The following is a 27,663-nucleotide window of genomic DNA, read 5'->3' on the forward strand; positions in this document are numbered from 1 at the left end:
ATCCTCCTGCCTCAGCCTCCCAAAGTGCTGAGATTATAGGCATGAGCTACCACACCTCGCTGAAAATATTAAAGAATGCCATGGAGCTGCAATCAGCAAAATCCAGATTTTGAGAAAAATCCTCAAAACATAAATTCAGTTTCCTGACTCAAAAAATTTATAAGGCAAGGAAAAATTAATTAAAATATACTTAAGAGACATACCAACCAATCAAAATGCATGGAGCTTACATCAATCCCAAAACAAGCAAAATGGCACATGCACAAATGGATATATATATATATATGACAACCAGGAAAATGTAAACACTAGACATTACAACACTGTTAAGGAATTATTAAAATTTTTTAGACATAACAACAGTATTGAAATTTTGCTTAATAACAACAAAACGTTGGGAGGCCGAGGTGGGCAGATCACCTGAGGTCGGGAGTTCAAGACCAGCCTGACCAACATGGAGAAATCCTGTCTCTACTAAAAATACAAAAAAAATCAGCTGGGCATGGTGGCGCATCCCTGTAATCCCAGCTACTCGGGAGGCTGAGGCAGGAGAATCGCGAGACTCTGTCTCAAAAAAAAATAAAAAATAAAAATAAAAAAAAAATTAAAAAAAAAATATATATATATATATATATCCTATCTAATAGTTTCATGGTACTGATCTCAATCCCTTTAGGCCTAACCCAAACAAGAACTTACTTATAATACTGTTTCTGAAGGGCTGACATCTCCACCCTGAGAATCTGTTCCACTTTAGCAGGAAGGGATTTCTCCACATCTTTTTTGACTCTCCGGAGAAGGAAAGGCTCTAGCACCTTATGAAGACTCTGGTAGCCATTCTCTCTCCCTTTCCCATGGTCTTCTTCAAAATCTTCCCAAAATTCAAACCTAGGGAAGAAACAGTATAGTGTTATTTAGCCACATTGAGGAAAAGAAGAATGGGGGAAAAAAAACTGAAAAAAATGAATCTTTCCTATAAGGAAAGACAAAATTATCAATCACTAGAGCTCTTAAATAGAAGGGAAAACAAAAAGGGGAAAAGCAAAATGAAATCAACTGCATCAGTCTACACTGGATAATACCACGTTTCCAATTCTCAGACTGAATTCAGAGTTTATAAAATATTTCAGTCTATCATGTAACCAACATCATCTAAAACTACCCAGTAACTACTCAAAGCACATGCTCTCTGGTAAGATGGAAGGTCAGACACAGCCGGTGCCAGTACTGCCAATGGACACAACAGCCTCAAGAGAGTCACCGTCATTTCTGAACTCATAAGTAGTCATTTCTTTTTTTTTTTTTTTTTTGAGAGAGTCTCGCTCTGTCACCCAGGCTGGAGTGCCGTGGCGCAATCTCGGCTCACTGCAACCTCCACCTCCCGCCTCAGCCTCCTGAGTAGCTGGGATTACAGGTGTCACCACCACACCTGACTAATTTTTGTATTTTTAGTAGAGACAGGGTTTCACCATGTTGGCCAGGCTGGTTTCGAAATCCTGACCTCAAGTGGTCCGCCCGCCTCGGCCTCCCAAAGTGCTAGGATTACAGGTGTGAGCCACCGTATCCAGCCATACATTTTATCAGGTATCGTGAAGTGAAACAAAATCAGCCTTAGTAACACCTGGTATGGCCTAAAACAATCATCTACAGGAAAGCAGATAACATGATCTTTTGGGGTAGAGATTTAAAGTTGTCATTAAAGCCTACAGCCTGATAAACCTAAGGTAAACTGTATTTTCTCACACTGCTATGCTACTAAGCAAATACTCCGAGAACACAAAATAGGTGAGGAATTAAAACCGATAATTTAAAATGCACAATGAAAACTGAACTATCTCTGGCCGGGTGCAGTGGCTCACAGCTGTAATCCCAGCTCTTTAGGAGGCTGAGGCATGCGGATCACCTGAGGTCAGGAGTTCGAGACCAGCCTGGCCAACATGGTGAAACCCCATCTCTACTAAAAACACAAAAATTAGCTGGGCATGGTGGTGAGTGCCTGTAATCCCAGCTACTCGGGAGGCTGAAGCAGGAGAATCACTGGAACCAAGGAGACGAAGGTTGCAGTGAGCCAAGATCATGTCATTGCACTCCAGCCTGGGTGACAGTGAGACTGTCTCAAAAAAAAAAGAAAAAAAAAAAGGAAAGAAAGAAAACCAAACTATCTCAATGCTGGAGATGATACCTCACACACTAAATGTGTGAAGTGACTGGAAATCAGTAGAAGTAGAAATATCACTATATCAGGCTGTTTTCTGAATACCTGAGAGAATTTCAATAAGCTAATTTACCTAACACGTTATAATAAATTAAAACTTTACTAATCTAAAAAATTAAATGTAAAGTTTATTTCCAAGATTTACTTCCTCTCTTGTTTTAGGCAACCAATATTTTCACCTGCCTACAGTACTCTTATTATATTAAGGGAATTAATGAGACACTAGTTCTTTTTTTTTTTTTTTTTGAGACAGAGTCTCGCTCTGCCACCCAGGCTGGAGTGCAGTGGCGTGATCTCGGCTCACTGCAAGCTCCGCCTCCCGGGTTCACGCCATTCTCCTGCCTCAGCCTCCCGAGTAGCTGGGACTACAGGCGCCCGCCACCTCGCCCGGCTAGTTTTTTTGTATTTTTTAGTAGAGACGGGGTTTCACTGTGTCAGCCAGGATGGTCTCGATCTCCTGACCTCGTGATCCGCCCGTCTCGGCCTCCCAAAGTGCTGGGATTACAGGCTTGAGCCACCACGCCCGGCCGACACTAGTTCTTGACCTACAAATACTGAGGAGACATAAGTATCATTTATTTGTTTATTAATTGTCTATGGCTGCTTTTCCTCTAAACAGAGAGATGAGTGGCTAACAATGATTGTATGGGCTATGAACCAAAAATATTTACCATCAGATTCTTAATTTTTTTGTTTGTTTGTTTGTTTGTTTTAGAAAGAGTCTCACTCTTGTTGCCCAGGCTGGAGTGCAGTGGTGCGATCTCGGCTCACTGCAAGCTCCACCTCCTGGGTTGACGCCATTCTCCTGCCTCAGCCTCCCAAGCAGCTGGGAGTATAGGCGTCCTTCACCATGCCTGGCTAATTTTTTGTAATTTTAGTAGAGACAGGCTTTCACTGTGTTAGCCAGGATGGTCTCAATCTCCTGACCTCATGATCTGCCTGCCTCAGCCTCCCAAAGTGCTGGGATTACAGGCGTGAGCCACGGTGCCCAGCCTACTATCAGATTCTTTAGAAAAAATCTGCTGCCCTGAAAACAATGAATAATTTATAATATTAGATATAGAAAAGGTATAAGGTCATAGTGGAGATGTATAAAGACACCATGTTACATCTAAAGGTTCCTATTTTGGATATATTCCTGCTATCAATTTCTGTATTTAATATTTGTCTCTCATAGAACTAGAAAATATTCTGATCTTTATAACTTTCCAGAACATGGAATTTTAGAAAAATAGGTTACTTTAGTGAGGACCAACAAAGAAGGAAATTAAACCAAAGCAGTGAAAATGGTATGCTAAAAGTCACACAGTAAATATGTAAAAGGAAAAGTGCAAAAAAAATTAAGAGATTGGCCTAGACCACAGAAACAAAAATTTAAAAAATCATCCCAACACTAAAACACACAATCTCTGAAATACATGCTATCAAACTGAATTGTTTTGTGGGGTAAGTCTGAAGCATATATTTGCATATGATGGTCTTTATAAGCCGAATTTTTCAATCTTGTCATATCTTTTTCTACCCTTAATACCAAGTTCCATGCTTTGCAAACAGTATGTACAAAACAAAGCTACTGATTGATAAGTATTCACAATATGGTTAGTCATCATGTTACTCCCTGTCAGAGCCACCCTGCATGAAAGGCACTTAGACTCTATACTAAGGAAACAGAATTTCAGTTGGTTAAAAAGAGGACTAACTTTTGGATTTTGAAACAAAAGCCTGTAACATTTGAGTGGGGAAGTTCAAAAGCTATTTGACTAAACCTAATTCTCTCCTTTACAATAGTTTTTCTTCAGTGGATCCTTTCTTCAAAAGCTCTGTAGAGTCCTAAGGTACCTCAGGAACTTCTGCTAAGGATGAGGCAAAATACTTCACAAGACTATACTTACCCACACAGCAAGGTCAGGCAGAAATAAGGGCAAATCTGAACTACTTAACTAACAGGTTTTCTTTTTATATACACACCTTTGTGAACAATTTTTAAACTTTTTTTGAAAATGACAATGCTTTAAATACAAAATTTTCAAAGAAAAGAAGACCTCTTTCACAGAAAAAAACTTGCATCTCTAACTCTAACCTATCATTCCATAATTGATTCAACTGGCCAAAGGAAAATTTTGGAAGAGACTCCCTGAATGATAAAGTAATTGAAAAGTTCCTCTCTCCAATTACGAAAGAAGGATATATGACATTTTTCCCAACATAGCCCATGCTGAGTGGAATGCCACAGCTGCTTAACGGCAGGAAAAAGCTAATTATGACCACTTACGAGCCAAAATCCCTACCATCCACTTCAGCAGTTAGGTACACAAAAGCAAATCATGGCTAAGTATTCACTGGTAGAAACTACATACCACAATTCTTTTTCTATAAAAACAAACACAGATGTTCCCACTGTGTCTCATAACTCTTACTATGTAGGGTGACTTTACTTCGTCTCAATGGTTTTGTGAAGGATGTATTTTTTCTCTTAGAATTTGAAGTTCAGAGGACACTTGGTGAGAGAAGACTTGATATTGATCTTGGTCTATCTACTTATTGACCATGTGATACGGGACACCTTTTAATCATCTAACCCAGCATATTCTTATTTGCAATATGAAAATAAAGGAAGCCCTTCAGACTAAAAAAAAAAAAAGCAATACCCAACAGCAACCTGAAAACACAGGAACAAATGAAGATCACTGAAAATGATCAAATATATGGGTACATGTGAAAGATAGTATACATATATTTTTCTCTTTTCTATATGTCCTTAAAAGACAAACCTGTTTAAAGCAATAATTATATGCTTATATTCTTGGATTTATAACATAAGGAGATGAAAATGGAACTACAGTGGGGTAAAGTTGCCCTATTTCACCAGAATTGAGTCAGTATTAACCTGAAGAAGACTGATGCATACAATAATCCCTAGAGCAACCAATTAAAATTTTTTAATAGCAAAAAATTAACAGGAGTTAAAATGACACACTGAAAAGTACTTGCTGAAACAGGAAGGCAATAAAGGAGAAAGTGGAACAAAAAAGATGTAAGACATATGGAAAACAAATAGTAAAATAGCAGAAATCCAACCATATTATTCATTCTGTTAAATGTGAGTGAACTAAATATTCCAATCAAAAGGCAAGGATTATTGGCCTGGATAAAAAAGGCACATCCAAGTACCAGTTGTCTATAAGACACATTTTAGACTTACAGAAAGAAATAGGTTGAAAGTAAAATGATGGAAAACAGTATATCATGGACACAGGAATGAGAAGAGACCTAAGGAGCTATAATAAAATCACACAAAATGGATTTACAAAACAATAAATATCATTAGAGGTCAAATGGGACATTCTGGTATTGACTAGAAAAAGGTCAATGCCTCAGGAACATACAATAGTTATGAATGGATACATACCTAACAGAACCCCAAAATATATGAAGCAAAAAATGACAACTCGAAGCCAAAAACTCAACTACAGTTAAAAATCAAAATATTTCATTCTCAATTCAAAGTACAACTAAACTGGCAGTCAGAAAAGATAACAAAAGTCTTGAACACCACCATTAACCACAATGAATGGACATTTACAAAACACTAACCAAACAAAGATAGAATACAGATTATTTTTATAAGCATTTATGGGACAGTCTCCAGAAAAGAAAGCATACTATGACTATTTAATAAGTCATAATAAATTCATTTAAAGCATGTTCTCCAAGACAAAACTGAATTACGAGCCATTTGGAAAATCTCTAAATATATGGAAATCAAACACCATCCTTCTGAAAAACCCATGCTTCAAAGAATAAATCACAGAGAATTTAGAAAATAGATGAAATCAAATGAAAACAAAAACACACAATTATCAATATTTATGGGATGTAGCTAAAGCGGTACATAGGAGTAAACATACCTTTAAACAACTAGAAAAGAAAAAAGTTTTACATCAATAATCTAAACTGTATCTTAAGAGAAAAAGAAAAAATTAAATGAAAAGCAAACAAAGGACAGAAACCTTTGAGAGAGGAAATAAATAGAAAAACAGAGGGGCCGGGCACGGGGACTCATGCCTGTAACCCCAGCACTTTGGGAGGCCAAGGCAGGCAAATCACAAGGTCAGGAGTTCGAGACCAGCCTGGCCAATATGGTGAAACCTCGTCTCTACTAAAAATACAAAAATCAGCCGGGTGTCGTGGCAGCCGCCTATAATCCCAGCTGCTCAGGAGGCTGAGGCAGGAGAATTGCTTGAAACTGGAAGGCAGACGCTGAGTGAGCCAAGATTGTACCGTGCACTCCAGCCTGGGCAACAAGTGCAAAACTCTGTCTCAAAAGAAAAAAAAAAAACAGAGGTAGAAACCAATGATGTCAAAAGTTGGTTCTTTGAGAACATCAAAATTGATAAGCCCTTAGCTAGAGCTGACCAAGAAAAAGAGCAAAGGATACAAATTACCATAATCAAAAAATTAACTTTAATCACTATTGATTCTTAAAAAAGAATCTACCAGGCACAGTGGTTCATGCTTATTATCTCAGCATTTTAGGAGACAGAGGCGGGAGGATCACTTGAGCCCAGAAGTTCGAGATCAGCCTGGACAACTCAGCAAGACCCCATCTCTACAAATCATAAAAAATAAATTTTAAAAATTAGCTGGGCATTGTGGTGCACACTTGTAGTCCCAGCTACTTAGGAGGCTGAAGTGGGAGGATCCCTTAAGCCCAAGAGTTCATGGTTACAGTGAACTATGATCATACCACTGCACTCAGCCTGGGTGACAGAGAAAGACCATGTCTCTTAAAAAAGAAAACTAAAATTAAAAGGCTAAGAGAATACTATATAACTTTATGCCAACATATTAGGACAAGTTAGACAAAATAGACTAACTCCTAGAAAGACACAAATTAACAAAAATAAGTCAAGAAGAAATAGAAAACTTAAGTGAACTTGTAACTGGAAACCAGGTTAGTCATTAAAAATTTTCCCACAAAGTAAAGATTGACATGGCTACACTGGTGAATTCTACTAAATATTTAAAGAAGAAGTAACACGAAACTTACACAAACTCCTTCAGAAAACAGAAAGGAAACACTCTCCAATTCATTTTATGATCCCAAAACCAAAGCAACGTAAACATCAAAACAAAACAAAAAGCTACAGACTAAAATTCTAATTAAAATCAAAAACACAGATGCGGCCAGGAACAGTGGCTCACGCCTGTAATCCTAGCACTTTAGGCAGCGGAGACAGGCAGATCACTTAAGCCCAGGAGTTGGAGACCAACCTGGCTGACATGGCAAAACTCCACCATCTCTACTAAAAGTACAAAAATTAGCCGGGCATGGTGGTGCATGCTTGTAATCCCTGCTACCTGGAAGGCTGAGGCATGAGAACTGCTTGAACCTGGGAGGTGGAGGTTGCAGTGAGCTGAGATCATGCCATTACACTCTAGCCTGGGTGACACAGGGAAACTCTGTTTCAAAAAACAAACAAAAAACACCAAACAGATGCAAAAATCTTTAACAAAATATTAACCAAGTGAATCTAGCAATGCATAAAAACTATTAAACATTGTTAACAAGTCAGATTTAACGCTAGGAAAAAAAAAGTTGGCCTAATGTCTAAAAAGCAATTAAGGTAATATACTATATTGTTAAAGGACAAAACCACATGGTCATCTCAACAGACACAGAAAAAAAGCATTTAACAAAACCTAATATCCATTCTTTATTAAAACCTCACAAACTAGGAAGAGAAGAAAACCTCCTCGGCCGGGCGCGGTGGCTCAAGCCTGTAATCCCAGCACTTTGGGAGGCCGAGACGGGCGGATCGCGAGGTCAGGAGATCGAGACCATCCTGGCTAACACGGTGAAACCCCGTCTCTACTAAAAAATACAAAAAATCAGCCGGGCGCGGTGGTGGGCGCCTATAGTCCCAGCTACTCGGGAGGCTGAGGCATGAGAATGGCGTGAACCCGGGAGGCGGAGCTTGCAGTGAGCTGAGATCCGGCCACTGCACTCCAGCCCGGGCGACAGAGCGAGACTCTGTCTCATAAAAAAAAAAAAAAAAAAAGAAAGAAAACCTCCTCAACCCAATAAAGAGTATCTACGAAAAAAAATCTATAGCCAACATCCTGCACCCACCAATTCTATTTAAGATGGAGGTTCCTGCCAATACAATAAGGCAAGAAGAAGAAATAAAAAGCATCCACATTAGAAAAGAAACCTTTAGGTACAGAAAACATAATCCTGTCTATAGAAAAATACTAAGAAATACAGAACAATATAAACACACAGACAGACACACACAGTAGAAACAGTAAGTTTATCAAGTTTGCAGGATGTAAGATCAATATACAAAACTCAATTATAGTTCTATAATAGGTTATTTTTTTAATTCCACTCAAAATATAGTCAGAATTAAAATAATATTTTAAATGTATAAGATTTCTAAACTGAAAACCACTGTACACTGAGAAAAATTATATGGCCGGGTGCGGTGGCTCAAGCCTGTAATCCCAGCACTTTGGGAGGCCGAGACGGGCGGATCACGAGGTCAGGAGATCGAGACCATCCTGGCTAACACGGTGAAACCCTGTCTCTACTAAAAAATACAAAAAACTAGCCGGGCGAGGTGGCGGGCGCCTGTAGTCCCAGCTACACAGGAGGCTGAGGCAGGAGAATGGCATAAACCCGGGAGGCGGAGCTTGCAGTGAGCTGAGATCGGGCCACTGCACTCCAGCCTGGGCGGCAGAGCGAGACTCCGTCTCAAAAAAAAAAAAAAAAGAAAAGAAAAATTATAGAAGATCTAAATAAATGGAGAAAACTTTCCATGATTATGGTTTAGAAGACTCAATATTAACAATTTTGCTTTAACTGATTCGACACAATTTCTATATTTTTCTTGCAGAAATTAACAACCTGATCCTAAAATGTATATGGAAGTGCCAAGAACTCTAGAGTAACCAAAACAATTCTGAAAAAGAAGAAAATGGAACTTGTACTTCTCCATTTTCAAAAAGCAGTCTAGGCCGGGTGCAGTGCCTCAAGCCTATAATCGCAGTACTTTGGGAGGCCAAAGAGGGTGGATCACTTGAAGTCAGGAGTTCAAGACCAGCCTGGCCAACATGGCAAAACCCCATTTCTACTAAAACACAAAAAATTAGTTGAGCATGGTGATGCATGCCTGTAATCCCAGCTACTTGGGAGGCTGAGGCAGGAGAATCGCTTGAGCCTGGGAGGCAGACATTGCAGTGAGCTGAGACTGCACCACTCCACTTCCAGCCTGGGTGACAGAGCAAGGCTCCGTCTCAAAAAAACTAAAAAATAAAAAAGCAGTTGAAAGTTACATTAATAAAGACAGTGTGACATTGGCAGAAGGACAGAAATATGTATTAATAAAACAGAACTGACAGTCCAGAAACAAAGCATGACATTTATGGTGTCAACTGAGTTTCAACAAAGGTGTCAAGTCAATTCAATGGAGAACAGACATTCTTTTCAACAAGCGATACTAGAACAATTTCCCAAATTCTACTGCAAAAAAAAAATGAACTAAGGCACTCACAGTTCACACTATAAATAAAATGTACTCTGACCTAATATAAAAGCTAAAACTTCCAGAAGGAAATAAAGAAGCAAGTCTTTGTGTCCACAGGCTAGGCAAATCTGTCTCAGATATGATATCTAAAGCACAATCCATACAAAGAAATCCATAAATTAAACTTCATCAAAATCAGTAACTTTTTCTCTTTGAAAGACAACATTTAAAAAGTGAAAAAAAGCCACAGATCGGGATAAAATATGTTCAAATTATATACAGATGCTCCTCAACTTACAACAGGGTTATGACCTGAAAAACCCATCATAAGTTGAAAATAGTGTTAAATCAAAAATTCATTTAATACACTTAACCTACCAAACATCACAGCTTAGCCTACCCTAAATGTGTTCAGAATGCTTATCATTAGACTACTGAGCAAAATCACCTAACACAAAGCCAATTTTATAATAAAGAGTTGAATATCTCACATAATTTATTGAATATTACACTGAAAATGAAAAACAGAATGCTTGTGTTTATTCAAAGTATACTTTCTACTGAAAGTGTATTGTTTTCATATCACTGAAAAATCAAAAAATTTTACATCAAACTATAGAAAGTTGGGGACTGTACTGACAAAGCACTTGTATTTAGAGTATTTTTTTTTTTTAATTTTAATTTTTATTTTTTTTGAGATGGAGTCTCGCTCCGTCGCCCAGGCTGGAGTGCAGTGGCCAGATCTCAGCTCACTGCAAGCTCCGCCTCCCGGGTTTACGCCATTCTCCTGCCTCAGCCTCCTGAGTACCTGGGACTACAGGCGCCCGCCACCTCGCCCGGCTAGTTTTTTTTTTTTTTGTATCTTTTAGTAGAGACGGGGTTTCACCATGTTAGCCAGTATGGTCTCGATCTCCTGACCCCGTGATCCGCCCGTCTCGGCCTCCCAAAGTGCTGGGATTACAGGCTTGAGCCACCATGCCCGGCCTAGAATTTTTTTTAAAGAAATAAAAAACCTCTTCAACTCATAAGACAAACAATCCAATTTTTTTAACCCATTTATGAGAGAGGTTGCAATTTTTTGAATTTTTGCAATCAGACCTTGGCAATGACCTTGAGCAGGAGGATATAAATAATTCCCACATGCTTAGAGTTCCAATGACGGAACAGGAGGCATGAGTTAAATGCCAAAACATTTGAATAGAAATTGCACCAAAGACATACAAATGGCTAATGAACACCTGAAAAGACGTTCAACATCATTAGCCATTAGGGAAATGCAAGTCAAAACCACAATGACACACATTCGCCAGAATGGCTAGAATCAAAAAGACTGACAATGTACCAAGTCCTGGTGATGACGTAGGGAAACTAGAACCTTCAAACGTTTCTGGAAGGACTGAACAATGGTAGTCACTTTAGAAAACAGCGTGGTAGGGCCGGGCGCGGTGGCTCAAGCCTGTAATCCCAGCACTTTGGGAGGCCGAGACGGGCGGATCACGAGGTCAGGAGATCAAGACCATCCTGGTTAACACGGTGAAACCCCGTCTCTACTAAAAAATACAAAAAAAAAAAAAAAAGAAAACAGCGTGGTAGTTTCTAAAATGTTAAATATAAACTTTCCAAATAATCCAGCAATTCTACTCCTCCGTCTCTAAGCAAGAGAAAGAAAAACATACATCCACGCAAAGATATAACAACCCCAAAACAAAGCAATCCAAATGTCCATAACTGGACATTTTAACTGGATGCAATGAAATATTATTACCCAATAAAAGAGAACTACTACTGACAGACTCTGACATGAATGAATCTCAAAAAAAATATGCTAAGTGAAGGAAGCCAGAAACAAAAGCCTACATATTAGGATTCCACTTATGTAAAACTTGTAAAAAAGGGAAATCTCTAGAGACAAAAGCTGATTATTGGTTGCCTAAGGCTATATGTGGAAGCAGAGGTTAACTGCAAACAAGCAATGGGGAACTTTTTGGGATGAGGAAAATGTTCTAAAACTGGGCGATGATGGTTGCAAACTATAAATTTATTAAACAAATTTAAATTTAAAATTTAAAAAATAAAAGTAAAAAATAAAATTTAATCCTGAATTTAAAAAATAAAACAAAAAATGATTGTAGAGCATATACCTATCAATTGAACAACTATATTAATTGAATTGTTTACTGTACACCAGGTGCTATTCTAGGCAATGCAAACCAGCAATGAATCAAGCAAACAAAATCCCTGTGATTTTCATGCATAATTTAATGACATGAGATGAATGAGAACATAAATTTAAAAAGATATGCTATATAGAAACTAAAACAGGTTAGGGATAAGATGTCTAAAGGGCTACTTTAGGTTAGGCAGTCTGCAAAGATTTCTGAAAGGAGGTGGTCGTACAAGATGAGCTGAAGCACTAAGGTGGCTGGCCATGTGAAGATAAGAAGAAACAGCATTCCAGTCAAGAAGGAATACTAATGGCTTGGCATGTTTAAGGGAGAGAAAGATGGCCAGAATGGCTGAAGCATAATGAGTGATGGAGAAAGTGGATGAGAGGAATCAGATTATTGTCAAGGGGCCAGACTGAGTGGGGTCCTCCAAATTAACGAATATAGATGTTATTCTAAATATCACTGAATACCACTGGATAATTTTAAGTTTTATGAGATGTATACATCATCTCTCCCATAAAAATCTTTTCAATAAAGACATTCCACAGTTCTTTAATAATATGTAAATAAGATGTAAAGTTGATGTTTCGGCTATCAGACATTTGAGTGTAACCTACTTTTCACTGCTTGTGTACCTTGTATATTTCATTTTACTTATATTGATTATCTAATACCAACAGTGAAAAGGTCTGATGTCATCTATTTAACAGTTATTTCCCAACTGCATTAACTAATTCAGTCTTTCGGCAGACAATACTGCTTTCCTCCTGCTTAACAGGCTAATTTCTGTGCCTTCTTTCACTGATTATGAAACATTTTACTACTGCCATCCCTGCCTCCATTTGATGCTTTGCTTTCCCCAAACCATGCCATCTGTTTTCCCTAAGGTCTACTAAGAAAGTTAAAAAGCATTGGCATTTCAGACATTCTAGCATCTTTTGAAATACACAGGAAGGAGCTTACTTCTCCGGCATAATAAAGTGCAGCAAGGACCAGAGCTCTTTGAGGGAATTCTGAAGAGGGGTCCCCGTAATCAGGAGCCTATGGTTGGACTTGAAATCAATCAGAGTTTTATACAATAAAGAGTCATCATTCTTCAACCGATGGGCTTCATCCACTCCCAGAAAGGCCCAGTTAATACTGCCCAGCACAGTCTAAAGTAAAAACAAAACAGAACGAGCCACCAGGTCAGAAGGGAACCCAAAAGTGCTTTCAAGTGTTAATTATCTCTGTATAAATACCATTACAAAGGTATAAATAGACACATTTATTCTTCACTGACAATATATATTAGGACTCTTCTGTTTATTCTGTTAGTTGCCAGATTGGTAACTATTCAAACGAGAGTATCATCATCTAAAAGGTATAGGTGGGCCTCTTATACCAGCTATTACTGCATGCCCCACAGCAAGAACACAAAAACTGCTATGCTGGGCAAAAATTAAACAAAAACAAAAACCACATGATTCTGTATTCTCCCCTTAATTACGGTCCTTCTCCTGCCTATTCTCCACCCCAACCCTGAAGCACACAAACACCAAGAGCCACCAAACTGAACTTGTTTGCACTTAATACCAATGGGATCTACCTACCACATATATTTCTTAGCAGAAAGGCGATATTTAAAGAGCTTCTTATTTCTGTCCTCCTCACAAAGACCATTCACGTCATCTTTTCTGGAGAAATGCCTTAACAATGATACAATAGGAAATGCCTAAGATGACATTCAAGGCAAATACCTGAGGTGGCATCCAATGACTGACAATAATCTCAGGTAATTTATTGACCTCAATACCCTTTCATTCTGTTTAATTCAATTGGACTTGGTGACCTAAGGTCCCCTCATTTATAGGGTTCTGTTTTCTATTTATAACCTTAATATCCTTTGAGTAATTTTTCTGGTTGTTCATTTGCTTACTTTTTGAAATAAGAGAAAAGTAACATGGCAAGTAGGAGGTACAGACCCTACCCACTGTTTTTTATTTTTAACTTTCATGTATTTATTTATTTTTAACATGCTCCACAGAAAAGTAACAGACCCTAACATCTGGACAAGTCACAGTGGAAAAGATTTAGCCTCGCAGATATTAATTACACACCTTATCTTTTAAGAGGATCTCATATGTTGTTATAAGTGCGTTGAACTTCAATCTTTTGGTTTGGGAATGAATCCATTCATATTCCCGTATCTATAAGAAAAAAACATAATTAAGACATAATTTCTGCTTCTACCTTTCTATATCACGTAAGTGTTGTGATCGATGTAACAGAAACATGCCAAATAAAAAATAAATCGGAATAGAATTTAATGAATATCTCATACACTCTAAAATGACCTAAGCAACCAAACTATAAAGCAGAAGAGTTAGAATTCAAACACTGACCACTGAACAGCAAAAGCTTTATTGCCAGAATCAGAAGAAACTGGCCCCCAGAAACACATCTAATGAAGAAAATGCACCTCATCAGCTACTAAACCCTGGTGATTTGAACTCAACAAGGGATCTCCCATATCCTTAGAAATTTCTTTTAAAAATGCAATTTATTTACTTTTTGAATAGGAAAATACATATATTAACAAGTAAAACAAATTCCAACCTTTGGAATTTCATCAACCATAGACCAAAGAGATGTGTCCAAGAAAAAGGGAGGCTTATAAGACCAAAATATAATGCAATACGTATAATAACGTCAATGTAAAAGAACACAAAGATGAGCACATTCACACTGAAGTATAACTGGACACTTAGCAAGCACGAAGACTCATGACAAAGCTCTTGCAGTCTGGCTGTCAAGTTAGGAACTGGAGAACAAGACAGTAAGTGCCTGCAGGTGATCACCACCGAGTGGGGTTAAAAAGAACAAAGAGAAGGAGAACTGGAGATAGCAAAAACTTCTGTGACTACAATTTTTTACAGTTCATTTCCTTTGTTTGCAATCATTTTTGGAATGTAGTGCTTTAAGCTATTTTGTAAACCTATGAATTTCTCTTTTTTCTTCTTTAATGGTTAACAAATGATTTAACAAGCTAAAACTATATTCTTAGAAACTCAAAATTAGGCCAATGAAATCAGCCAGCATTTAAGTTACACAATTTTAATGAAACTATTTACTAAAAATAAATTTGAATTTGCATGAAAATATACGATTACAACATGCAACTCAAATGTTTAAACCTTGCTGATGGCTTGTTCTTATTACAAGCAATTTTCCAGAAATAGTTTATAGACAGTGATGAAAGAGGAAAGCTCTGGACTAGATAGATACACCTGTGTCCTAATCCCAGCTCTGCCACATACTTGCTTGCTAGGGCACGTGTTAAGATTCTCTGAGTCAATTCTTCATCAGTAGTAGGAAAGAATGCCATCAACTTTGAAGACTATCATGAAGATTACAGGTATTATACATAAGGCACCCAGCGCAACATCTAGCACACAGCAGGTGCTTTAAAAAAAAGTTACTATAAAGAAAAGATCTGCTAAACAAAGATAAACTTAAGTCACTGTGTTCTAAATTCATGATGCCCAAATAAAGTTTGGTAACCGATTAAAATAATTTTTATTTCTAGAGCCCTAAAATAGCTTATTTTCCTTTACTTTTACTCCTTTTTTGTAAGTTATGCAACCTCACTGTTTTACGAAATTAAGAAACAAATTCGAAGAATGTTTATTTTCAGTAAATGTCTATTGAGATAGCAAAAATAATATTAATATTACACAAAGTATTAACTCCATATTATCTCATATAAAGCAAGTAAAAAGGGCAGAGAGAAGAAAAATATTGCAACCCAGCTAAAAGAGATTCCCACTCACAAACTCCTGTTGCTTTTTAAATAGTAAGCATATTTGTTAAAGAACATCTGAGTTGCACTTTTGTGATAGATACACCTCCTAATATTGAGAACATAGCACAGTATCAGAATAATAACCAAAAACTTTACTAATGATCTACTAAAGGCTTCAAGTCAATTTTCAAATTACATTTATAACACAAATTCTATCCCAGCTCTTTTTGTTTACACACCGTATTTCTGCTCATCAGGTCACCTATGTAAACCACTACGTTAATCTCTGGTGCCCAGATTTCAAACTCTCTCTGCCATGAGGTGAGGGTGGATAAAGGGACGACTATAAGAAAGGGGCCATACAGCTGGTGTTGGTGGAACAGGTAGGAGAGGAATGATATGGTCTGGATGGTCTTTCCTAGGCCCATTTCATCAGCAAGGATTACACTGTTATTTCTGCAGGAAAAAAATAAATAAATAAAAACAAAAAAATCATTAGTTCACCAAAACACAGAATGTCCATAAATAGCAATGACACCAATGCTTCACAATAACAGTTGAGCAAGGTGTCATTCATAAGCCTCAACTGTATTTCCTCTCATCTGCAATTACTTCAGCTTTCGACATAAGGAAGAAAGTAGAAACCAAAAATAGCAGAATAACAAGTGACCTACCTAGACTTGGATTACTACGAGAGCCTCGTCAGACTCTTTACCTTTAGGCTTTTCACATCACCTTCCATAGGCTATCTTTTATCACAGAGAAGACAAGCTTTGTAAAAAGTGAAGACAAGCATGTAACCTTAGACTCCATCAATAGAGAAAGCTATCAGCACTGCTCGTGAATCCTATGGCCGGCCTACCCCATTCCACTGCATACCACTGGGTTGTTTAATGCCACATACACTATTTCCTAGACCTCCATGTATAGGTGTATGGCTCTTGTTTTAAATACACTTTAGCCTAAAGCAGGGGTAGGCTACAGATCGTATTTGTGGACCCTACCCTAGATCTACTAAATAAGACTATATGGAAAAGGGCTGACAAACACCTTTGGAGATTCTGACTCAGGTATTCCTTAGACCAGGGACACCCCACTCAGGAACCTGGCTGCACAGCAGCAGGTGAGCAGCGGGTGAGCGAGGGAAGCTTCATCTGTATTTACAGCCGCTCCCCATTGCTGGCATTAGTGCCTGAGCTCCGCCTCCTGTCAGATCAGCAATGGCATTAGAAGCTCATAGAAGCATGAACCCCACTATGAACTACACATGTGAGGGATCTATGTTGCACACTCCTTATGAGAATCTAATGCCTGGTGATCTGTCACTGTCTCCCATCACCCCCAGATGGGACTGTCCAGTGGCAGGAAAACAAACTCAGGGCTCCCACTGATTCTACATTATATAGTATAATGTAATAATAATAGAAATAAAGTGCACAATAAATGTAATGTGCTTGCATCATCCCGAAACCATCCCCCTCCCTCCTCCTCAGTCTGTGGAAAAATTGTCTTCCATGAAACCGGTCCCTAGTGCCAAAAAGGTTGGGGACCATTACATTAAACCACAGTTTGAAAAACACTACTCTACAAAATGGGCTAGATTTCAACAGGGTATTAATCGAAAAAGAATATCTAAGAAAAAAATTTTAAAATTGAAGAAACAGCCAGAGTTAAGAAAATATATTTGGGAAACAGAACATAGTCATTTGGCAGGAAATTAGGATTACATGTAAGACATCAGATTGAAAACATTATTAAAAGGTTCTTGAAAATAAGAACACTGAAAGTTTGCTGTATATATAATACACGTTTAATCAGCAAATCAGAAAGAACTAAAAGTAATTTACAGGTTAAAGGCAACCTAACTGATTCAAAAAACAAGACGTTTAATTCACCAAAAAGAGGCAATTTCTAAAAATACCTTCTGTGTTCTACAAAATAGCTAAAGGGTAAAATACAGAAACAAGGAAGATCACACTTGAGTAAGGGAGAATGATGAAGCCATACCCCTATACATCTCAGGTACACCTAATTTTCTATACAGTTTAGATGTAGTATATTCCTTTGAGTAACTTCCTTCTCATTTCTTTCACCTTTTCAATATTATTGAGGAGGAAGCACAGTTAAGTTTCTCCAATATTTCCTGCCCCTAGAAAATGCCATTGTCTACACACACATACTAAAGTAGGTTTGAACTGATTCACCTGTTTTTCTGGAATCAGACCAAAATAGCACATTATGTAATGTAACATTCCTGTGACCAGGGCTTAACAGGTGCTTGGGCCCTTTTCAATTGATTTTTATTCCTTTGGTTTAAAGTAAAAAAATGCTGGCCAGGCACAGTCGCTCACAGCTGTAATCCCAGCACTTTGGGAGGCTAAGGCGGGCAGATCACACGAGATCAGGAGTTCAAGACCAGCTTGGCCAACATGGTGAAACCCCATCTCTACTAAAAATACAAAAATTAGCCAGGCATGGTGTTGCGTGCCTGTAATCCCAGCTACTCAAGAGCCTGAGGCAGGAGAATTGCTTGGACCTGCGAAGCGGAGGTTGCAGTGAGCCAAGATCATGCCACTGCGCTCCAGCCTGGGCAACAGAGCAAAACTCAGTCTCAAAAAAAATAAAAAATTAAAAATTAAAACAATGCTGGCCAAGGACTGTACACAAAACACCATGCAACTCTGGATGGGTACATGGCACCTTTGCTCCTAAGAGCCCTCAAATATAAAATGAGGATTATTTTAAGGAAAATTCCTTAAAGTTCATCTAACTTTATAACTGTCATTTAGATGAATTAGGTCCCATTATCCTCTAAAAGGAAAAACCATTTTTAAGCAATTCAGAATCATTATATCAAACCCACATTCTCAAACAATCTTCTCAAGACACCTAATTTTCATAACTGAGTATTAAATATTGTATTAGATTTTATCAGATAAAAAGTAGATGGTTCACTTTGGAAAAAGTCACTGTAAATGCATCTCTATAACTAGAAACCTTCCTTTCAGCATTGAGGGGAAAAAATATTTTTTAAGCTGTCCCTTTTTTTTTTTTTCCTAAGGTAAAGTCTCACTCTGTCACCCCAGGCTGGAGTGCAATGGTGAGAAAATGGCTCACTGAGGTCGGGCGCGGTGGCTCACGCCTGTATTCCCAGCACTTTGTGAGGCTGAGGCGGGCAGATCACGAGGTCAGGAGATCAAGATCATCCTGGCTAACACGATGAAACCCCGTTTCTACTAAAAATACAAAAAATTAGCCAGGTGTGGTGGTGGGCACCTATAGTCCCAGCTAGTTAGGAGGCTGAGGCAGGAGAATGGCATGAACCTGGGAGGTGGAGCTTGCAGTGAGCCAAGATCATGCCACTGCACTCCAGCCTGGGCGACAGAGCGAGACTCCGTCTCAAAAAAAAAAAAAGAAAGAAAATGGCTCCCTGCAACCTTGGCTTCCTGGGCTCCAGCAATCCTCCCACCTCAGCCCCCCAGTAGCTGAGACTACGTAAGTGTGCCACCATGTCCAGCTAATTTTTGTATTTTTTGGTAAAGATGGGGTTTTGCCATGTTGCCCAGGCCTGTACTTTTAATTCTAAATATGGATTTTTTACTTTACTATAAAATACTAAAGACATTAAGAGCTTGCACTTAATTGAGCACTTCGAGAAAGAAGTGTGTGGGTAGGCATTAAAGGTACTTCTTACACTGCATGTTCTGTAAGGACAGCAAAATACATCTATATTAGTTCACTGTTAAATTCTCAAGGACTAATGGATCCCTATGTGAAAAGTAAAAAGTTCCTCTTCAAAGTTTCCCCTTTTGTTAAAGAATAAATAATAAGTGTTAGAAATAATAGTTTCTTTTAAAAATTAACTTCCTTCAAGCTTCCCTGCTTTTTGCTAATAACTCTTCCTTTGTTAAGCCCTATGTGGCTGTTAAACATAGTAAGGGAGTAAGTACATTCTATGTCCTTGTACTTTAAAACGGGTTATCTGTCCTGGACTATAACCTGCTCAGAAATGTCCTAACACGCCCAGACATTTCCTGGCTTACAGTCTACGCCTCTTTCTTATTTGGAAATGTTATTATTCTCCTAGTTCCCCGTAAACAACCCCTTTCCTTTGTTTTCCACTGCGCATTTACCTATTTAAGTTTTAAGTTTTTGGCCAATCGTACTCCGTCTAGATTGTGCGGTCCAGCTCCAGCCAATGGAGACAGGATACAACAGTAAGGACCCAATGCGTCAGGGATAAAAACCTCTGCTTTTCTTTGTTCAGTGTGCTCTCATGACAATTAGGCTTCTGAAAAGCACCCTTTCTGCAGAAAGTAAAATCACCTTGCTGAGAAAATTCCTTGAGCACTAGTTCTTCTTTTCAGCACTGAGGAACAAGCATTTATTTCTAACACCTAGCACTTAGTTATCAGGAACTACTTGAAATTGGTGAAGAAAATTTGTAAGTACTTCCCAAATGTACCTTTAAACCTCCAGTACTATCATTGTCTCATCTTTTTTTTTTTTTTGCCCCCCCCCAAGATTAATGTGGTATCATTATAAAAAGGATACTTTCACAGGTTCAATCTTCCTCTGAACAGGATAATCCTATAGTCTATACAGGTAGGGAGTGGGGTGAAGGGAGGGGAATCACATTCTCTACAGCACTACTGTAGGAAATTAACTTAAAAGTGTGCCTGGCCTAGAAAGAAAATACATGTGAAAAAGACATTTTCTTATTCCTCCTGAGTAACTCCTCCCACATTAAAGATTTGGGTGACTTAACTTGCTATTTACACTCATGAGTAACATGATAGTAGAGGTTTCTGGCTATGACAAATTACCCACCAAATAATGAAATAACAAAGTATTCTTTATATCAGAATAAAATGGTATTATACATACATAAAAATTTCCAGGAAGGATTTCTCTCAATCATATTTTATTTCTGTAATATGCAGTGTAAAGATTTCTTGGTTGAGATATAACAAGGGTGTGAAAAAAGAAAAAAAGAATTCTTGACATCTAACAATAAAGAAGACAGAAACAGTAAGGAAAACTGCACTCATATTTTTCTACCTACTTGCACCAGGAATGAGCAAGCCAGTTGAGACCTTCTAGCTGATAATCTCGAAGTTCCAGATTCTCCCCTCCTAAATATGCAGGTTGTTTCTTTAAAGCTACAAATCGTGGTCTCTGCTTCAGGGCCTGAAAAACAAAAGCCCAAGTCTGAAAGAAAATTTTCTTACTGGTACTATGTTAAAATGCTAGTCACAATTCACGTATTCGGCATCAAAGCATAAAAACCTAAATTTCTTTTTTTTTTTTTTGAGATGAAGTCTCGCTCTGTCACCCAGGCTGGAGTGCAGCAGCGCACTCTCAGCTAACTGCAAGCTCTGCCTCCCAGGTTCACGCCATTCTCCTGCCTCAGCCTCCCGAGTAGCTGGGACTACAGGTGCCTGCCACCATGCCCAGCTAATTTTTGTATTTTTTGTAGAGACAGGGTTTCACCGTGTTAGCCAGGATGGTCTCAATCTCCTGACCTCATGATCCGCCGGCCTCGGTCTCCCAGTGTGCTGGGATTACAGGCGTGAGCCACTGTACCTGGCCAAAAATGTAAATTTCATGTGTGAATCACCAGCTCACTCCATCACCCCTTTCTTATGGTTTATATTCCATAAGCCAGAGTTGGTTCATCCTCAAATAAAATATTTTTAGTTAACTTGTCCCTTTCCAGAAATAAGTCTATGAACATCATTAAATAGCACTTTATGTCTTCTCTATTATATGGCAGTGAGAGTCTCCTATTTTCAGAAACAATTATCTTCATGTTATCTTATCCTAAAAAGTACAAAACATTGCCTCCAGCTGTCATATGCTAAACGCAGTTGATCTTCACCATAACGGGATTTGTAAATTCAGAAATGCAGCCTATCTACCTTAAACCCTTTAAATTGTGTGAATGTGGTTTTCCCTTCAGAAACAACAAGGTTCTGAAGAGAAGGTTTTCAGCCCCAGAGGCTTGAAGGGTAGCATTCTAGTGAGGTCAGCCTCTATGGTTTGCATAAAAATGTGGATTCTGTGGCCAAATCAGTTTAGGAAACAACCGATGAAAAAGTTAAACAAATTTCTTTACTCATGACTTTTCAAAGTCTAAAATGTGTGTCCATAGTGTGAATTTACAGGAGAAATTTATTCAGGGATGTATCCCAAAGTTACATGGCCAGAAGTCTTTTTTCAGGGGACATTTCTCTGAAGATTAGTGCTCTATAGGGTACATTATGAGAAGTATCATCCTATTAAGAGTATTTGATAAGGTTACTGATATATTCAGCTCTCCTATGAGGGCCGCTGGCAGTGAATGGAATCTGACTGCTTACTCTCCAAAATCCAGCCATCCATCCATTCCTACCAAACCTACCCCATAATTGTTCTCCCATCCACTCCTTCCATGCCACTGTTACTTCCCTTGTCCTCACACTACTTCTTCATTCATGGACTTCGATGACATCTTACTGGCTGGACCTTCTGGCTTTAATAATTACTTACTCCAGAGTCTCCTATATACTGCTATTAGATGAAGCTTTCTAAATAAAATACTGTTTTCATACTGCCACTGTACTCAGTAGTACCAATACCTAGAAGATAAAGTCAAAATACCCTTCGAGGTAGCCAAGATACACAGTTTGACCTTGATGTACTTGTCAACATCATTCCTCTTCTCCTCACCCCTGGAGTCTAGCAGTCTCCTACTGAACTACCACTACAAGAATCTTTTTCTTGATACCTTCCATGGGAGGGCAATACCCTGGGCCCCCCTCTTGTCTGTCCAGCCAGCAGCACCAATCCATTATACAAGGGCCAGAGGCAGCTCGAGAACCACAACTTCCTCTTAAAACCCATTCAATGAACACTGGAGCTCAGAGACTTCTACATCGGTGCTTCTCTGATCACATTTTCCCTATCACACTCTTTGACCAGCAATTAAATACTGGTTTTCACAGATAGAATTCTAGTGCCATTAACATGAATGTCAACTTCTAGAGACATACCACTTGTCTGATATTTTATTACTGAGGACCCAAGCACATCACTTTCCTGATGGAATAAATTCCAAGGAAAGGATTTATACAGTCAATCTAGCAAATAAGCCTATATATTTAACTTCTAACTTAGAATTCAAAGATACTCGCCTATTATATCACTTCCTGCTCTCAGAAAGGGTATCACAATCTTGCCCAGGTTGACCTCAAACTCCTATGCTCAAGCGATCCTGCCACCTCAGCCTCCCAAGTAGCTGGAACCATAGGTGTGAGCCAATGCATGGTGGCTCACGCCTGTAATCCCAGCACTTTGGGAGGCCGAGGTGGGCAGATCATTTGAGGTCAGGAGTTCGAGACCAGCCTGACCAACATGGTGAAACCCCATTTCTACTAAAAATACAAAAAATTAGCTGGAAGTGGTGGTGCGTGCCTGTATCCCAGCTGCTCAGGAGGCTGAGGCAGGAGAATCACTTGAACCCAGGAGGCGGAGGTTGCAGTTAGCAGAGATAGTGCCACTGCCCTCCAGCCTGGGCGACAGAACAAAACTCTGCCTCAAAATAAAATAAAATAATAAAATAAAAGTGTTTAAATCCTTTTAAGTACTCTCCAAAATATCTCTATTTCTAACTATGTAAATTGCAAGATTAAAGAAGTCAACAAAGCCATGAAATAATTCATTCTCTGCTTTTGCTTTAATGTCACATTTAAGTCACCTTCTTTCACTTCAAAATGGCAATCACCATTTCATTTTGTAAATTTTCTCAGCACATATGTGACCAATCCTCTGTATCAGTATATCTTCTCCCTGAAAAAACAAAAGCCAACCATCACCATACCTTGCATTCTCTTGTTGGGATGGTTTTTGAGTTGTTCCTACTGTGGAAGCTGTCAATGCAGTTCTGGAATTTCTTTCCAATGAGGGCTTCATCTTCCCAGCTACACTCTGAATAGGGCAGTCCCATCCATTTACATAGATATTCAGGCTCATTTGAGGGTGCCGGCTTCCGACTGTGAGCTATTTCATATAAAAAAATTTATAGATTAGCAACTGTCAATTAAAAGTGAAAAATGACACTCTGTTTTATGCATAATCAACAAAACATCACATGGCAAAAGAAAATAATCTGCAAAACATACACTGTTCTGAAATGTTGAACATTTATAAATAAAATTTCTTGCTTACCTGGAAAATCTGTTTGACCCAATGTAGATTTACTTGTCTTTACAGCTAAACAAATACAAAATAAGACAGAAAAGTTATAAACACAATGAAGAATGAAACAGTTTAGGTTCTATGAATAAGAATGCAAATAGATTCTACTACCTCACATCTTAAAAAAAAAAAAAAGATCGGGTACAGTGGTTCACGCCTGTAATCCCAGTACTTTGGGAGGCCGAGGCAGGCAGATTGCTTGAGGCCAGGAGTTCAAGACCAGCCTGGCCAACATGGTGAAACTCTTGTTTCTACTAAAAATACAAAAATTAGCCAGGCGTGGTGGGGGTGGGGAGTGCCTATAATCCCAGCCACTGAGGAGGCTGAGGCAGGAGTATCACTTGAACTCAGGATGCAGAGGTTGCAGTGAGCCAAGATCACGCTACTACACTACAGCCTGGGCAACGGAGCGAGACTCCATCTCAAAAAAAAAAAAAAAAAAACAAGGAAGAAGAAAAAAAATTATTTTTCTCCTCTCTCTCTCAGGCTGACACTCCACTTCTCTGTCCCTCTTTGTAAGAAAACTCCCCCAATGAGTTGTTTATACTTGCTATCCCCTCTCATTTTCTCTGGAACCTACCCTAGCCACACCCTCACCACTCCATGGATGCATTTCACCAGTGCCAAATTCACAGATCAAGTCTCAGTCCTAATCGTCCTTGACTGACAGCATTTCCTCCCTCCTGGCTATGTGAATCACTTGGCTTCCAGGGACCCACTCTCTCTCAGCTCTCTTCCTGTCTCACTGACTGTTCTTTCTCAGTCTCCTTTGCTAGCTTCTTTCTGACTTCCAAAAGCTGAAATGCTCTCATACTACTTCTTACCATGTGGTACTCTATTTCTGATGATCCTGTTCAATCTCAGCCTTTAAATACTACCTAAATACTGATAAATTTCCAAATTTAAATCTCCAGCCCAGACTAAGAGTTCTAAGCTCCAGGTTCACATATGCTGCAGCCTTCATTATATTCTCCAATTAGATGACTAAGAAGTAAATCAAACTTACAAATATCAAACTAAGGTCTTGGTTCTCACTGCAATGATTGGCTCTTCCCTTCATTTTTCTACTTCAGTAAATGGTACCTCTATACTTCTACATGTTTAGGCCGAAAATCTTGACATGATACTTAACACCTCCTTCTTTCATCCCCCACATCCAAATTTACCAGCCAATCTTCTTAGCTGTTCCTTTAAAATAAATCTAGGACCTGTCTAGTCTCCAAAGTGCATTTTTTAAATTTACATTACTCCCAAAAGCAAAAGCCATTATTCCTTGAGTTCAAACATGGCTGAAGTGAGTTACCATGTACTTACCTATTACTCTTTCTACTATCTGATACTGTTTATTCAACTCTGAAGCCAGCTCCTGTTGGCAATTGAAATATTCTACATCTTCAGGAGAAACTTTCCCTAACCTGGATGGCAGACAGACAGAAAAAGTACACATAAACTAAAGTTTGGGGATCCACACACAATACATCAAAGCAAAAGTCAAAGGTGGAAAAGAAAACCTATTTTTTACTCACATCTGCCCCTTGAGTAATCTTTACTAGTAATTAGGCCAGAGATTTTACAAAAAAAAAAAAAAACAAAAAAAAAAAAACACACACACTTTTAGAAAACACTGAAAACCTTACACTCATAGAAGGATATACCAGTTACCTGCCTCTCTGATGTGTCTTGTTTAAAAAGAGACCTAAAAATAACTATTTTATGTGATAGATTCATGTGACAAATTCACACATCTAAACAGATCAGGAAAATAAAACTATGCCTTTTCTCATATATGTATGGGTTTTAGGATTGATTAAACACGACTTTTGGAAAACTAGTTATTCTTAGTACCAAAACTTTTCAGATGACAACAGCAGCAACTTAACATTAGAATTATTGTATTTCAGAGGACTTCAAATATCTAACTGCTTTACAAGCCTACCTCACCATCTAAGGGGTACATATTTTCAGTTTTGAGTCAAAGGAAAAACATGTAATTTACTAAAGTAGCACATTTTGCACAGTAATAAAACCAGAATTACTGTCCACATTCCACACACAAAAATAGGCTGATCACACCACACAGACAGGTATATCTTCAGGCTGAACTTGACACCATTATTACCCAGTTTAGGTTTGTGTGTGGTATAGCTCCACATATTTCCCATTTACAACACCCAGACATTCAAGGCTGTAAGTAAACTAAACACACGAGGACTGTCACAGTTTTAGTTACTTAATCATCTCCTTCACATCATTTCTGCAAATTGTATAAAACCAGAATTAGTTTTAATTGTATCATAACCCAGAGAGTTCCAGAATATTCTTTACATCTAAGCCATCCCAGCCTAACTACAGGAAAATAACAAGGTGCTTAAGAGAATAAGCTCTGGATTCAGGGTGTCAGAATTCAAATCCTGAGTCCACCCACAGAACTGCTGTGTGCCATATTCTCCCCATCTATAAAACGGGTAATAACAGTACAAATCTCATGCATTTATTGTGAAAATTAAAGAATGTGTGAATAATGCTCCATAAGCTAGTTAACTCCAAAAACTTGGTAATCGTATATAAAAATATAGTATCTTCTGGTCACAATCTTATAAAATAGAATTGTAAATGGCCCCATGTTTAGATGATCAAAGCAAAATCTGAGATTCTAGATAGCTGTGATCTCCATGTATTATTTTAAAACCTCCCCTTCCCTCAGGCTGCAAATATATTTCTTTAATCCATGATGGAAAATGTACCATTGTTTGATTTCATCCTCTTTTTTCTTGAAGTTCTCTAGCTTTTTTAGGCCCTTCACTTTCTGTTGCTGTAAGGATTCTTCACTCTCCCATGTGCTGTGGATGTAAGACCAACCCTTCCACTTGATGAGGTACTGGATTTCACCTTCATCCTTTTCAGTGTCAAAGTCACCACTAGGGTCTCCATTAGCTTCAATCGCATATACAGTAGTAGAAGCTCCAGTGGCTGCAAAAGGATTAAGTACACTTGAAAGAGAGTATATTACACTAGATATTAAAAAGCTTCTCAAGAAAGCAATTCTCTAAAGACTCCCTTTTTGGATGAAGCATCAAAATAGTCCAACCTGAAATAAGTACAAACTCACAAACAGCACAAGATGGACTCAATCACAAATTTCAAGTATTTTAAAAATGTAAACCCAATTTTTACATATTCCAAATTTTGCAGGTGAAATCAAAGAAATCCCTTATCCAAAAACAATAAAAACAGAGCAGTAACACCCTTTTGTTTTGGTCCCTTACTAACTCGTAAAACAAATCCCTCTCTCCAAGACTAAGGATAGAACATCAAAATATCCTCCTCCAACCTCCCCTACTCGAAGTCCCCTGTTAACTCTCTTAACCTCAATAGAAGACAGAATGAAGAAAAAAAAAAAAGCCAAAAGAAAAAGCATTTTGGTATTTCCTTTACGAAAGTTTAATGCAACTTAGTTATGAGATATCTAAATTAGGTATTTAAAAATCGTCGATAGTACCAAAATATGTATTTAACCAGTTTGGTATTTTCACAAGGAGATTAAGAAACAAATAACCAAAGATGGATTTGCTTAATGTGAATTAGCAGGTATCTCTGCTATATCACTGCTTTATAAGACATTGACACTTATCTATACTAGCTTAACTTAAAATCTTAAAGACATAGTGGACACATTCCTTTGTCCTCAGCTCTGAAACACTGGGTCAGAAAGACTTCTACATATCATAA

General features: G+C 38.3%; 1 protein-coding gene across 5 annotated transcripts in view; it reads right to left on the reverse strand.

Moving 5' to 3' along the window:
* Window positions 1-27,663, reverse strand: part of LOC105479354 (chromodomain helicase DNA binding protein 2) — a 140,375-nt gene that overhangs the window by 60,537 nt on the left and 52,175 nt on the right. For 4 of the 5 annotated variants that reach the window (XM_071100628.1, XM_071100629.1, XM_071100630.1 and 1 more), the window contains 9 exons: window positions 26,679-26,904; window positions 25,249-25,349; window positions 23,905-23,949; window positions 23,558-23,736; window positions 20,762-20,886; window positions 15,936-16,152; window positions 14,012-14,101; window positions 12,876-13,066; window positions 700-888 (listed from right to left, as the gene is read on the reverse strand). In XM_071100628.1, the coding sequence (XP_070956729.1) occupies window positions 700-888; window positions 12,876-13,066; window positions 14,012-14,101; window positions 15,936-16,152; window positions 20,762-20,886; window positions 23,558-23,736; window positions 23,905-23,949; window positions 25,249-25,349; window positions 26,679-26,904 (1,363 nt within the window). Of the gene's footprint in view, window positions 1-699; window positions 889-12,875; window positions 13,067-14,011; window positions 14,102-15,935; window positions 16,153-20,757; window positions 20,887-23,557; window positions 23,737-23,904; window positions 23,950-25,248; window positions 25,350-26,678; window positions 26,905-27,663 lie in introns of those variants that run through there. The other variant, XM_071100631.1, reaches the window with a different exon arrangement.

This window comes from Macaca nemestrina, chromosome 7 (genome assembly GCF_043159975.1).
Source record: "Macaca nemestrina isolate mMacNem1 chromosome 7, mMacNem.hap1, whole genome shotgun sequence".
Taxonomy (NCBI): domain Eukaryota; kingdom Metazoa; phylum Chordata; class Mammalia; order Primates; family Cercopithecidae; genus Macaca; species Macaca nemestrina.